At 42.0% G+C, this 14152-nt stretch overlaps 1 protein-coding gene across 4 annotated transcripts in view; it reads right to left on the reverse strand.

The window, feature by feature from the left end:
- PRKN (parkin RBR E3 ubiquitin protein ligase) overlaps positions 1–14152 on the reverse strand; it is a 1151747-nt gene that overhangs the window by 736612 nt on the left and 400983 nt on the right. For 3 of the 4 annotated variants that reach the window (XM_072966148.1, XM_072966150.1, XM_072966151.1), the window contains one exon: positions 2385–2506. In XM_072966148.1, the coding sequence (XP_072822249.1) occupies positions 2385–2506 (122 nt within the window). The remainder of the gene's footprint in view (positions 1–2384; positions 2507–14152) is intronic. The other variant, XM_072966149.1, reaches the window with a different exon arrangement.

The following is a 14152-nucleotide window of genomic DNA, read 5'->3' on the forward strand; positions in this document are numbered from 1 at the left end:
GATGTCTCCCAGCTGACACAAGCAGGAAGCGAGGAGTCCAGCCCACGCAGCCTGGCCCCAGAGTCGCCGTCTGCAGCTCACACCTCTCAACGATCCTCCCTTTGATCCGGGCTTACTGTAGCCAGGCTCTGCTGAGCACCGAATACCAATGCATCATTTAACCCCCGCAACGCTCTACTTCGGCTTGGTCCATTTAGACAGATGCTGCAGGTTGTCCTATCCTTTTTGTTTGTTTGCCATTTTTCGCCCACATAGCATATTTTTAAATGAGAAGTTTCACATAAAATTCCACATTCTTGGTTTCTCTTGGTTAAATAAAAGGTCAGCCAGAATGAGCCCTCACCCCCACTTGCTAAATCTGGCAGGAGCTGCCTCCTGCATGGGCCTTGGCCTCGCCCACCCACCGCAGTCCTCACCACAACCCACTGTCCACATCGACTTAAGTTTTAAATCTCCTGACTGATCACTGGGCGTGTGTGAGCACATGACCTTGGGGTAAACCTGTCCGTGGAGTAAAAAGAAGGAGACCGCAGAGCGTAGCACTTAGACCATCACGCAGCCTGGTTTAAACCCCTAGTCCACTACTTACAAGTTCTTGTTTTCTTAATCTCTTTAAGTCTAATTTTTCTCAAATCTAAAATAGGGTTACTTCACTCAGAGTGTTATGAAATAATTAAATGAGATAGATAACGCATGGAAAAATTATGTTTGGAGTTCAATAGCAATGTTTTACTGCTGTTTTCATTAAGACCTATTGGAAGCTGAAGCAACCAGGACTGGAGTACAGATCAGAGGATTAGAGGCGGCTGCTTACTGCACTGTGAGAGGCTAGCAGCAGAGGAGAGAACCGGCGGGAAGAGAAACTATGGGATTTTAGACAGCACGTCTCCCAGACAGAAGCAGTGTGCAGTGACCCCCCCCAGAAAAAGGTCCACCCCAGGCGGTCAGGACAAAGCTAGGCGTCCCTCACAGATTTGTCGTCCTGAGCGGATCTGCCCATGTAGCTGAAATGCTGTATCATAGCCGAATGCTGAATTACGTTTTTGAGTAACTGCACCATCTTCCCCAGGCTTGAGTCAGGGAGCCACAGTTTCCCCTTTTCTCAACGCATCGTTCAGGCTCGTTCTCAGCGCTCCCCTACGTCCATTCTGCCCGGTCCCCACCCTACCCGGGCCTTCGGATTCTCACCTTTGAACCTTGCATGTAGGTGATTAACCTCTTTGCCTTCAATCTGTCACCAGCCTCAGTCCCAATGACAATCAGAGAAACAGTCCTAAAACATCATTTTATACGTGGTCTTTGTTTGTAGCACTTTGCCTTGGCCCCCCTTAGCCACAGAATAAAATCTGAACGCTCTATCTGTCACTGCGGCCCATGTGGGAACGGCTGCCCTATACTTCGGCCCCTAGTGCTCCCGAAGTTCTTTGTCCTGTTGTGCCTCCTTGCCTATGCTCGCACCACTGAGCTGACCAGAGTGCCCTCCACGTCCCTACACACATTAGCATCCACACAACATTTAGCCAGATCCTACACAACTATCATGACCTAGCTGTGACTGTGTTTTACACCAGAAGTCGGTCGGCAAATCTGTTCTCTAAAGGGCCAGAGAGAAAACACGCCGGGCTTTGCAGGCCATCCAGTTTGTGTTGCAACTACTTGGTCCAGTTCTAGGGCACATGAGCTGCACAGACAACACAGGCAGACGTGGGCGGGGCCGCACTCTGATAAAACTTCATTACGGAGACTGGAATTTAAACTTCATGTCACATTCATGGGTTCCGCCATATTATTCTTCTGATGTTTCCCAAAAATGTAAAAACCGTTTTTAGCTCATGGACTTAACAAAACAAGCAGAGGCCACAGCACGTTGTGCTTTGCCAACCCCTGCTTTATGTGCATACTGTTCGTCTATCCATAACTTTCCTTTTCAGTTTTTAAATGACATATAACTTACATTTAGCACCTTTAACCTCACCAATCTTAAACCAACAGTCGAACGAATTCTGACATACGTATACAACCACGTTCCCATCCCACAGATCGAAATATGAAACATTTCCAGGATCTTAGAAGGATCCTTCCTGGCAGCTTCTCAGAGACCCCCACCCCCGCTGAAGCCTACCCTCTCACTGTTATGAAAGCAGCCTCTGTACTTCCTTCCAAACGGCCTGGATTAAAGAAATGGTGGCAATGGCCGTGCACTACATGAACTTTTACAGAGCAGTATATTTTTAAATGAAACTTCGGATACCACTAACCAGTACGACCACATAGAAGTCTTTTATTTTTGATGATAGGTAATATCTGATGAGAAATCCCGAAAGGCAACTCTGGAAACACACGTCCACTTTTCAGGGCTGTCTGCCCACGCCGCCTCTGCTTACCTGGGCCAAGGTGAGCGCTGCTTGCTGGCAGGTGCTGCACTGCACCCTGAGCTTTCCCGGCTGCACTCCTTGACAGGGGCCTTTGCAATAGACATAAAAGCTGTTGTAGGCTCGTCTACCTGCTGGGGAGAAAAAGAAGCAGAGCAAATAGCCAATCAGTGCTGAATTCAAATTGAGACCAATTGCAAAACTAACTCCTCAGGAACATTTTGAGACATTAGTAGGATAAATAATCCAATGAAGATACAACAGTTTAATTTAGAAGATCTAGTTTTATACTCAGAAGAGTGAAATTTTTTTCTTCTCCTTGCCAACAGCCCTGTGACTTACCCAGCAAAGTAGCAGCCTGCTGCCGGGAGAGCTGGCCAAGGATATTTGCAGCACAGGGAAATTTAACGCACTTTGCTGTTAAAGTTTTGAAAAGGACAAGGAATGTAAGACCATTGGAAATTCAGAGGCTGCCGCTCCTGAATTCTATTTCATGCATCTGTACCCAGTCTGAAGGCTCCAGATTTTTCCTCTTAAAATCTTATCTATAGGGACGAACCAGCCCACTTCTCATGACGTGAATGATATGATCACAGTTTGCTGAGTTTCCAGTGAAGACTTTCCAACACACATTCACACATAAAATAAAACAAGAGCCCTGAGGGGATTAACAGGCCCGGCAGCCATGTGTGGAAATCGGGTGTTTTGCATTTCATGTGTTCTGCACCTAGACAAATGCTATTCAAGTAATACATTTTCAAGAGCAAAAACTAGACCCAAAAAATTGATAATTAAACATCTCTGATCAAATCTCTCAAATGTCACCACATAGGGGTAGCATTATTATGTAAGTTAGGGGAGTCTTTCTGAATGGCTTCAGACTTGTATATCTACAAAGAACTAACTTTACTCAGACACATTTACCAGTAAAATAACCAACTTCCAAATTTCTAAAATTATTAAATAGTTCTTCTAATCCTTACTTCTTAGTGGGTGGTGGTAACATGAAAGGTCATGCATAAAAATTTGTTCAAAATTTTACTCTTATCATCAAGAACACCTAGAAATAATGAATAGTAAATATGTTTGACCATTATGAGTGAAAACTTTCAGTCTTTTAAATGCATATGCATTATTAAAAACAATTAGTAAAAAAATAATGGGAAAACAAAAAAAGTCTTAAGCATCCCGAAGTCTTAAGCAGCTCCATTTGCTTTACTCATTTACAAAAAGAGCCTTTTTAGACAAATTTAAGTGTCATCTGTCTAGCCATCTTTACTAATATTATAGGTGACAATTCTTTGTAGAATGTAAAGCACAATGAAGATGCTGTTGAACTATATTCAATACCTTTAATTGCTTATAATAAAAAAAGGAAAGGAATATATATGTGTATATAACTGAATCACTATGCGGTACACCAGAAATTAACACAACATTGTGAACTGACTATACTTCAATAAAAAAAAGAAATTAAAAAAAGTTTTATAATTTCATCATTTATTGATAATATATTTTGTAAATATTACTTTCCAGAGATTGATATTTAGCCTCCAGCATGAAAGGGAAGATAAAATTTAAATATATATTTATATTGATAAGAAGCTATGATTTTGTGACATTTCTTTTCAGCTTTAGTGCCTTAATGTGCAAGATATTCAAGTCTACGAATATCACATAGCTATTAGCAAATATAATGATTACATAAAATGTATTCTTAAGGTTTTATGTGTGTCATAAATGCAACAGATAGGACATACATTAAAGCTATAGAAACCCCATAACCACTGGCAGGAGAGCACAGGATTGCGACAATTTTAATGTCTAAGATGAGCTCAGTGAAGGCGGCAGGAGCTTTTATCATTAAAACATGATCAGCAACGTGAACAAAATCCGATTCACAATTCTTATAACCTGCTGTAAAGGTTAAACAGAAAAAAAGAAAGGAGGAAGACAAAGAAGAGATTGCAGAGACACTAACATTGTTGAAAGAGCGTATTAGCAAGGACTTGACAATAGTAAACGAAGCATCTCAGAAACTGCAGGAAACTGAATGGCTCTTCTCTCTCCCTTCCGGCGATAGCAACGTTTGCAATATTGTTTCAGCTAATGGTAGAGCCAGGCGGAATGCGAAGATTGGGACACCCACCCCTGCGTGCTAGAACCTTCACTAAAGTCCTTGAGAAGTTAGTCAGAAAATACTGCATGCCAAAGCCCGCGCCCTAGAAGCATACGAGATGACATGCAATCTATTACACAGTGCTTCCCAGAGCCAGCGCCAGCTGGGGATTAATGGCTGGTCTAAGGAAGATCAAGGTCAGGCCAATCTCGGCTACGGCAAATTTCAAGCTACTGGCGCTAGCTGGTCGAGTAGCGAGGGCTTCAGGTAAATCTTGAGAGCTGCTTTTCAGGACGGCTCCCCCCACCTATTTGGCTACATCGTACTCTTGAAAACTGGCAAGCTTCTCTGTGTCAGGCTGGGGTCTGGAGTGCTCAGGACAGGAACAAGCACGAACAACACCCCGACAATCTTCTGGGCAAGGTTCCCGTTGGACCTGATGGAAGGGTCTAAGGTAGACTCAGATATGGAGCCATAACTCCTACAGGAACAGCAAAGCCATGGGATGGATGACCCAGGAAACTCTCCCTCGGTATACATCTGTCTCCAGTCAGTAACGTGAATCTTCCTGCTCTTACTTCAGCTGCATCTTAAAATCCTTTTTCTCTCTTAATCAACTCTTTCATATCGCAACCCTTTCACTGCCCAAAACAATCAAAACGGCTTGTGCTTGTCCTTATAGATTTCCCTCTTTCTATACAGTAGGTTTTAAACATACATAAATACTTTAAAAGTCTTACAAATGACAACCTTCCCTGTAATTCACCAGTTGTGAACATTTCGCCATACTCTGAGTGCACCCTGCGTGTGTGTACGTATACACACATGCACAACACAGACATGCTTTTTCGGCTGAATGATGTTTAAGTTGAAGACATCACGCTACTTCACCCCTAAATCCTTCAATATCCTAAAAATAAGAACTTTTTCATCGAAAACAATAGAGCTTTTTGAGTGAGTTGGTTGTTTCAGCTGTTCTATTCAGACCAAGGGAGTAGACCCAAGTACCCCTTACAGACACTGCAGTGCTTTGCAGGCTGCTCAAAGGTGTCAAGCCAAAACACCAGGAATCCTTCAGTCAAACCACCTTAGGCGATGCCAAGCTAAGCAAGTCCTCTCGCTTCAGGACTTTACAGACTCCCGGGGACAGGAAGTACAGAGCACAGCCCGTCCCAACCTCCACCAGACCTCAGAAGCCTTCCTCGTATGAAGCACCTTGTGTAAAGGCATTTCTCAGAAAAAAAATTGGAAAAAAGTCTGGAGGAAGGACTAAGGTGTCGGTTTGATCTACAGCAAGGCCAACTGCTAGATCTGTAAACACATATCACTAAGCACTCCTGCTGGAGAGCCTGTTGACAAGCTCTCCCCTCCAACCCGGGCGCCATCCGTGAGCTTGTACAGTTATTTGCATCAGGAACCAGGAAGCCTGGTCTACTCACGTGATGATTTTACAAAGTGACTTCAGAAGTTTTCTTGTTTGTTTGTTTTTGTCTGGATGGAAGTTAAAAGCACAGTTAGTGTTCAGGGCCCCTTAAAGTGTGAGTCACTATGTCCATTCAGAGCATCCATAGTGTTTATCATTTTATCATTATCTTAAGGTTTTCTCTCCCACTTTGTTTGGCTACCATAATCCTTCCTTGAGTCTTTTCTTTTCCCTTACTCTCTTGGTCCAGAAAATTGCCAAAAACATTAACATTCACCACGTATTGAGCAAACTCCCTATTGAAAAAGAATATATATTATTTGCCTTGGCTTTTTGAAAAACTAGCCTAATGTGCACAGTTTCCACTTCTAATGTATTTTAGATAATGGGCTTATGGCCTGAAGATGTTGTTTTAATAAGATAAATAAACCCTTAGGAAAAGTCATTCTGATTCTGATGAAAACCTGTCACTGACCTCAGAAGTTTCCATCACTGGTTGTCACAGAGAGTCAAGAGTTTAATTGCCTGGATAATCTGTTTTCTAGGGGAGAAGAGAGTCGGATTCAACACACATTATACCCTGGCAAAATGATGCTCAGTGTCAGTATGCTGTAAAGCAGCAGGGACACACTGGTTTAAACTTATAGTTACTACGAATGAGCATATTGAAATACTAAGCAGAACGAACTGCCCATAGGAATTTTCTGTGGCCACGGAAATGTACTCCATCCGCTTTCTCCCACATAGTAGCCATTAGCTACAGCTGCTTACTGAGAATTTGGCTAGAACTATCAAGAAACTATTATTTTGGGGGGTTTTAAATATAATTTTAAGTAATTTATACTAACAGCCATATGTGGGTAGAAGCTACCAAAGCAGACAGCACAGAAAAGAATAAGTAACAACGGTGTGTCTTGTCCCCTCTCCCCCTCCCTAATTAGGCAGGCAGACGGCGATACAAGAAGATGCTTCTGTCACACCGAGACGCCCAACAGCCGGCGTCAAGTGCGCTAATATAAAAACAATGTAGCGAGAAAGAAGGGGAAGGGGGAAGGCTTGAACTTGAGGCCCCGGGAGGTAGGGCAGAGATGGGTGGAGACTTGGGTTCTGCGTAATGTCAGAGGCAGAGCAGGGCTGATCCCCACTCCTTCCTCCAGCCCCGATCCCCCCACCTCTACCCCTCTCCACTGCCAGCACCAGCTTCGAAAGCTGACCCATATATATTCAAGGTTCGGTTGCACTGGCACTTCCTCTAAGAATGCTCCCCTTGACTTCCCCATAAGGATAGCTCCCTAAAACTTGCTTCTAAGAGTAGGAAAGTGCCCAGCTTAGTCTGGTCACCTTTAAGCAACAGACTTGTCTTCACATCAGGAAGCCGGCAGCTGATGAGGAGGAGCCCCTGGAGTGAGCATCTTTCGCAGACCTCATCCAGCCCCCCGCCACTGCCCGGCGTGGCACTTCGCATTTTCAGCCCTCCTGCCTCCTTCTGATGATCACTTTGTTCTTGTTTTCTAAATATCAAGGATATTACTGCTGTCTGCGCCATTAGCTGCCTTGATCAGCTGTAACCTGCCATGTTCCCTCGGTTTACCTCTTCCTCTAGTCACTTAGGGAGTAACCTCAGTCCTGTTTGACTCCTACGAACCTGCTGTGGAACAGACCAATGGAAGGAGGTTCTGAACCTGTGACCTTGGCCCTGTGATAGGGGGCTGGGGCACAGAGAATCTTCTCCTGCAACATTTGTCAGAATTCTTGCTCATATTTCTGGATGGTGGTCCTTCAGCCTGTGCTTGACCACATTTGCTGGATCATATCGCTCGTGAGCACGACACATATACGTTAGGTGAAAAAAATCAGTACTCCCTCTGCAGGCCAGAGGCTTATCTTTGCAGAACCCATTCTTCCTTACGCTGGCCTCATACTAGCCATTAGTTCTAGTCTGAACAACGCATGCTGAATTAATTGGTCTAAGGTTCCATATGAAATCCATTCAGTGCTGCTCCTGGAATTATCTCCTCTGCATGAAACCTGCTTTGGATCATCAGAAACACAAGGCTCAGGTCCACTCCAACCTAATGAAAACTGGAGGAAGGATTTGGCCCCATACACATTCTGTACTTGCCCTACTTCTCCTATTGTTACAGCCCCTTGCATGTAACACGGCCCCCTGTTTCATATGTTCCAAATGGCCAGTGCGGTTCCTTGAACTTAGTAAATATTCAATAAATATTTGCCAGGTCAACAAAGTCTCCCATATTTCAAATGATATGAAAGCTATAGCAGGTATGGTAGTTTGAGAGCAAAATTCACATTAAATAGAATGTAGCCATTAATACCAAATATTCAGAACACCTTTTCATGAGCCAAACCTGCTGGACTAACTTCACACATTTTTCAAAGTATCTGTACATCATATTTTAGATTGGCAACATTAATATTTTCTTAAGATCACAAAATGACTAGTATGATAAGTAAAAGTAAAATTTAAAAAAGGATACTTAAAATTTTGTATAGAAATTAGTAAACTGAATGTGGAGTGAAAAAAATGAATTCTGAAAATTGACAAGTAAAACCACTTTAAAGCAGGATGGTCATTACACATAAACACTTTTATTTCGATCCTTTTCCAATGGGCTGTTGCACCCCACTGAATCCAGCTTCACCACCGCACGCTTTTAACAAGCCACAGTCTTACCTCCTGCAGAGTCACCAAGGTAATGCCGTGTTATAAACAACTTACAATTGCATAATCATCCATCCAGTGTATGCACTTTCAAAACATGTTTAGCAATCTCTAGGGAGACTCTACCCTTAAAAGTTGTAACTTAATTCTCAATTTTTGTGCTCGTGTTTTTAAAATTAATGTGTCTGCAACATAATTTAATCCAGTGAGGCAAAAACTGCTGATGAAAGCTAATACCGTGGCCTGTTTAGTTGTTGTTGTTGTTGCCAATTTATTCTTTCATTATTCATTTTAAAAGTAATAACCAAACCTCCCCTGCCAAGACTAAAATATAGAATAAGCATAAGTCAAGGAACAGGTTAAACAAATAACCAGGTTTGAAGCCAAGTGGGGTAAACCCAGCCACTTATTCTTCTCAGAAAAGGTCACAGGCAGGGATGGTTAGGGTGGGTGCCAGAAAGCTCTCAGCTCTTCAAAATGCTGAGTGAACGCCCCCAACTCAAATTTAGGGGGAAGAAACTGCTGACGCCGCAGATGGCTGTGTCCAGTTTCCTCAGAATATAACCTCCACAGCCAGGGACACAGCTGTCCAGGTCCAGCCCAAGTCTTGCCTCATCACCTTCGGTGGCTCAACTAACCCTCATGCTGTTTTCTCATCTGCAAAATGGAGATGATAACAGTACCTAACTCACACGCTTTTGTGAGAGTTTTAAAAGGAATAATACAGCTGAAGCTCTTGCAGTGTCTGATGCATGTCAGGTTTTCTTATTTGCTGTCAAAAAATTTAGAGCTCGAGTTATTCGCAGATGCTCGTGCCTGTGGGCACTTCCTCCTCCTGCTCCCTCGGGCGACTGTTCTTCTGCTTTTACGAATGTTAATTCTTACACATTATTTTCATCTTAAACCTACCTCTAAAGTTTCAGAAATATCTGGGGTATAATTCTTCTTAAAATGGCTTCAAACCCAACCAAATCCTTTACAATGAAATATTTAATAATATTATGGAATATAAACCATGATGGAAAGTCTTTAAATTGATTTAAGAGTCACATTTCTTTCCATGAATCACTATTATTATGCAAGCGATACAGGTGGATTGTAGAAAAGTTAGGAATGAATACAGTAAACAATGAAATGGGTCCGGTCTAGCGGGTAACATTTTCAAGCTGGCTAATGCACTTAAAAAAACAAAGCATTTCCAAAATAAAAACTGCTTTTTATTGTGTCATTTGTAAAATGTTATTCAAGGAGATTCAAAATGGATTCCAAAATTTCATCTTCATGGCAGGCTTGCTCACATTAGTGCTTACTCTGCTTTGAAAGGTAAGCACTATCGTCTCCACTTCATAAACGAGGAAACGCTCGTTCAAAGAGGTTGAGTGCTGTCCCCAAGACAGCCATGGGGTTGTCAGAGATTTGAATGTAAGTTTTCCTGATTACAAACCTACGCGTTCTCCTCGACTGCGTGGTGATAACCTTGATTCGGATGGTGGTTATTACTAAATACGGTGGGGGACTGAAGCAGTGGCTGCTGAAAAGTGGCACTTGAACACAGGCTGGCGATTAAGGACCATTGCCAGCAATCACCGACTGCTTCAGCATCAGCCTCGCCACCCCACTTCCCTCGTTCAACCAGCGCTAAGGTTTCATGGAAACTTCCATTAGCGTTCTACAGCATGGCCTTCAGCAAGAACGCGCAGGCACAGCAATTATCAGTAAAGAAAAGCAAATCTCATTTTTAAGGGGGTGCACATATTCTAAAATTGTACATTATACCAAGAAACGGTAATCTCTGGCAAAATATTAGAATCAATAGAATTTCTTAGGTATTCTGACAGGAGTGACACCTTTCTTGATATTTTAAAAAATGATTTTAAAACCACCTTATTTCAAATGTTCTAAGTGTGAGTGAAACCTGTTAAGAAAAGGAACACCCAGAGGAACAGCATCAGTTAGAAAATAGCAAGCAAGGAGCTCCCTCCACTACATTCTCGACCTTATTTCACTCACAATAGCCAGTATCAGGACTTTGGAATAAGTATTTCATTCAAGTACAATACTTCTAATCTTCACTACTGCCATTAAACATCCTCTTACAGTTTGCGCTGTTTCATGCATCCTATCTTGCTTGTACCAAATGATAAGACAAAATATATAAATGTGAATAAATCTGGTCTTTCCCAGTATTGATTTCAGAAGGCCCTGGGTGGGAACTGAGATTCGTGAAGTCTCTACTACTTCTTAAAATATGAGAAGAATTCATTTTCTTCAGGGACATGGTGATTAGTTAGAAGTGTGAGATGATGCCATCATGTTGAGGGAAAAATGTACAATTATTGCCTTCTTTTAATCAAGGCTGATAATACTGTGGATTACGTATGTTCCTAACAGTACACATTAGAATCACGCTGGTCCAAACACTCTTCACAGCTACGCTAGACCCTAGGACCGTGACAGTCTTTCTACTTTGTGGATTCCCTGCTCAAAACGCCTCCGGGACCCATCTACGTGTTCACCTACAACAGCATTTTTCCACTGGAGGGTGAAGATGTACCATCCAGGGTCCTGGGGTTGGAGGCCAAAGGAGGGTCGGGCAAGGGACTGTGAAAGTCCCTGCTTCTACCTTTGCAGAAATTCATTTACACTTTGTGTCTTACTACAAAATATGTATCTATCATTTTATATAGAAATATTTAAAATTGTTAATCATTATTGAAAATGACAGTCTTCGAATATGTACTCTATTCAGGCACTAAAAATTACAAAAAAATAGCTATTCACAGCTGAAATTATTTATCGTAGCCCTTCCTGATTTTCTCCCAGCCAAGTACCCAAACTTAATTACCACTGTCTTATGCAGTATCAAAACCAAAACACTTGTGATTTCCACCCCGTGTGTCCTCAGGCCTCCATACCTGCCTTTGGCCTGGGACCAGTTTCCTTCAGGAGGAAGTCCCGTTCACCTTTAAAGTCTGTATCAAGTGTCCAGTGCTACCCAGTCCTTGAGAAGCCTTGCCTCCCTTTTCCGGACCTGTAGGCAGAGTGGACGTCCCTCCCTCCACAGCTCCAGCACGTGGTTCATTTGGCTTGTATATTTGTAATTAGCGTCACGGTAATTACTGTGTACGTCTGCTTCCTTGTGGAACCAGTTTTCTAAGTATGAAGATTCTGCTTTCGTCACCTTTATATTTCAGAGCTTGGCAAGGCACTGGGGAATCAACAGCACTTAGCCTAGTGACTCGTTCACAGGACGGACACAAAAGAACTACTAAATGAGCACAAATTATTTGCTGAAATTTTTAAATTTTCCTTAAACATTCAGTTTTAGGGGTCTCTTAATTCCCCTGATATGGTCACTGATGTTTGTGTGTCCCTCCCCTACAGTCTCATCATCCGTGAAGTGCGTGATCATTTGTTCCTGCTGATTAAAGCCCTCAGTATCTAAATTACATCTGCACATAGATAGACACAGATTAGATAAGCATCTCGATTTCCTAATTAATTCTCCATATTATAAATACCTAAGCAAATTATGTCATAAGAACTTGTTTCAGCATTTTCATTCCGCTATTGTTAAATGAAATTTCACCAAGAACCATAAACACAGACAAAATATTTTTTAAAGCAGCACCAGTTTCATGCACACTCCTGTTAAACCAACTCCTTGAGACTTCTCATATGATTCTCTGACACCAATATTTTCTAAAACAGTTGCTCATATGAGAAACAATTTATTTTCTCTGCCTTTTGAAATGTGGGTAAATATGCAGTGCCGTCAGCTGCGTTGTGGTACCTCACGTGCACCAGGTAAGAACAATGTCAGGTGTGTCTGAATGCAGACGGACTGTCTACTGCCCTTGAGGTTCCCTCTCCTTTCCTTCCCCTCTTCTTCTCTGGACTTAAGTAATTTCCTAGAGGTCATCCCATGTATATGCTCTCTAGAACCTATTAATTCTCCAAATTGCTTTCATATTAATTTTCCTTAAGTAAATCTGATCATATCATTCTCATAAATGTCTCCTCTTTGCTTCTTGGATGAGATTCAAACACTTTTGCTTAATAAACTTAGCACCTCCACTGCTTGCGTGAAACTATCACATCCTCACCTTCCCCTATTTTTCTCTACTTCAAGCTGAACCGGGCCCTCACAAGTCACACCCTTTCCTACTTCTACCAGAAAAATCATCTGAAACTTGGAAATGAGGCCAAAAATGTGGGTGGCAAGTCCCTTCGATATCATGGGGGCAAAAACCATGCAAAAGTGTTCCAGGGCAGTGCTGTACAGTAGAGCCTTCCACGGGGCTGGAGACGTTCCGTCTGTGCTGTCCGCTAGGCCAGCCGCTGGCCACATGCGGCGACTCAGAACACGAAGCGTGGCTACTGCAACCGAGAAGCTAAGTTTTTAATGCTATATACGCTTTTTATGTAAATGTAAACAGCCAGTTGTGGCCACACAAGAATGTAGTCATTGTTTCACATTGGTTGAAGGTCCCAGACTTACGGAAGTTAACTGTCACTGGTAGATTTTTGTCCAGTAGATATGCAGATAATTTCTGTACTGAGAAACAGAAAACCGCAAAGGTGTATGGTCTGTTGGACGTCTCTCTATAGCTCTATAGATAAACATTAAATGGATCCCTAATTTCTCAAGTGCTCTTTGAACTGGTCATAATATTTTATATGTCCCTCATCAATTAACAAATTAAATAAAACCTTTTACATGTGTTCATTTGCTATTTGCTTGAGAGGCATGATATTACATTTTGTAAACTGTGCTTTAACACCTTATTTTTAGCAAGAGAGAAGACTCTAGTCCTAACAGGGACTGTCTCTGAACACAAGCACCCAAGCACACAATAAATATTCACCTCTGTTCCTTCCCCTTTGCCCCTAACATCATCTAAAAATGTACCATTTGCCTCTATTTCTACATTCCCTAATTCTCCTCTCTCCTCAGTCTTTTGGGGACCATAATTATTACCACCTTCTCCAAGAACTCTTAGTGATTCATCCATCAGATGTAAGTCCTCTGCTCCTAAATTCTCATTACATTTTATTTACATTTTTCTCTGGGTACTTAAATCATTCTCTATCCCACTATATCCCATAGGTATTTTTAGCAACTTCATTAGACTTTAGATTTTTGAGGGTGGAGACTACATCTTACTGCATTCTCCCTGTGTCAATGAATAAATAATGTCAAGTACGTGGAGGAAATCAAACAGCTAGACCCGAAACTAGCTTGCAAAAGATAAAATCGCAATACACTGACCCTAAAATAACGTAAGCTCTGTGACATTACAGTGAGGAATGTTCTTCCAGACCCATTAAAATGACGTGCAGGTTGGTAACTGTTTTTACAGTCGAGATTCTAAAACAAAACGTTTCTCAGCTTCTGTTATTTGGCAATGCTAAATGAATGTTGTCAGAAGATTAAATATAAATTGGTTATAAATCTTCATTTAACTGCATCGTGTAGGGAAGGCTACAGTACAACAGCCATGTTTGTGTCAGCATTAAGAAAATAAAGAGTCCTATTTTAATAGTAGTAAGAC

This window comes from Vicugna pacos, chromosome 8 (genome assembly GCF_048564905.1).
Source record: "Vicugna pacos chromosome 8, VicPac4, whole genome shotgun sequence".
Classification (NCBI taxonomy): Eukaryota; Metazoa; Chordata; class Mammalia; order Artiodactyla; family Camelidae; genus Vicugna; species Vicugna pacos.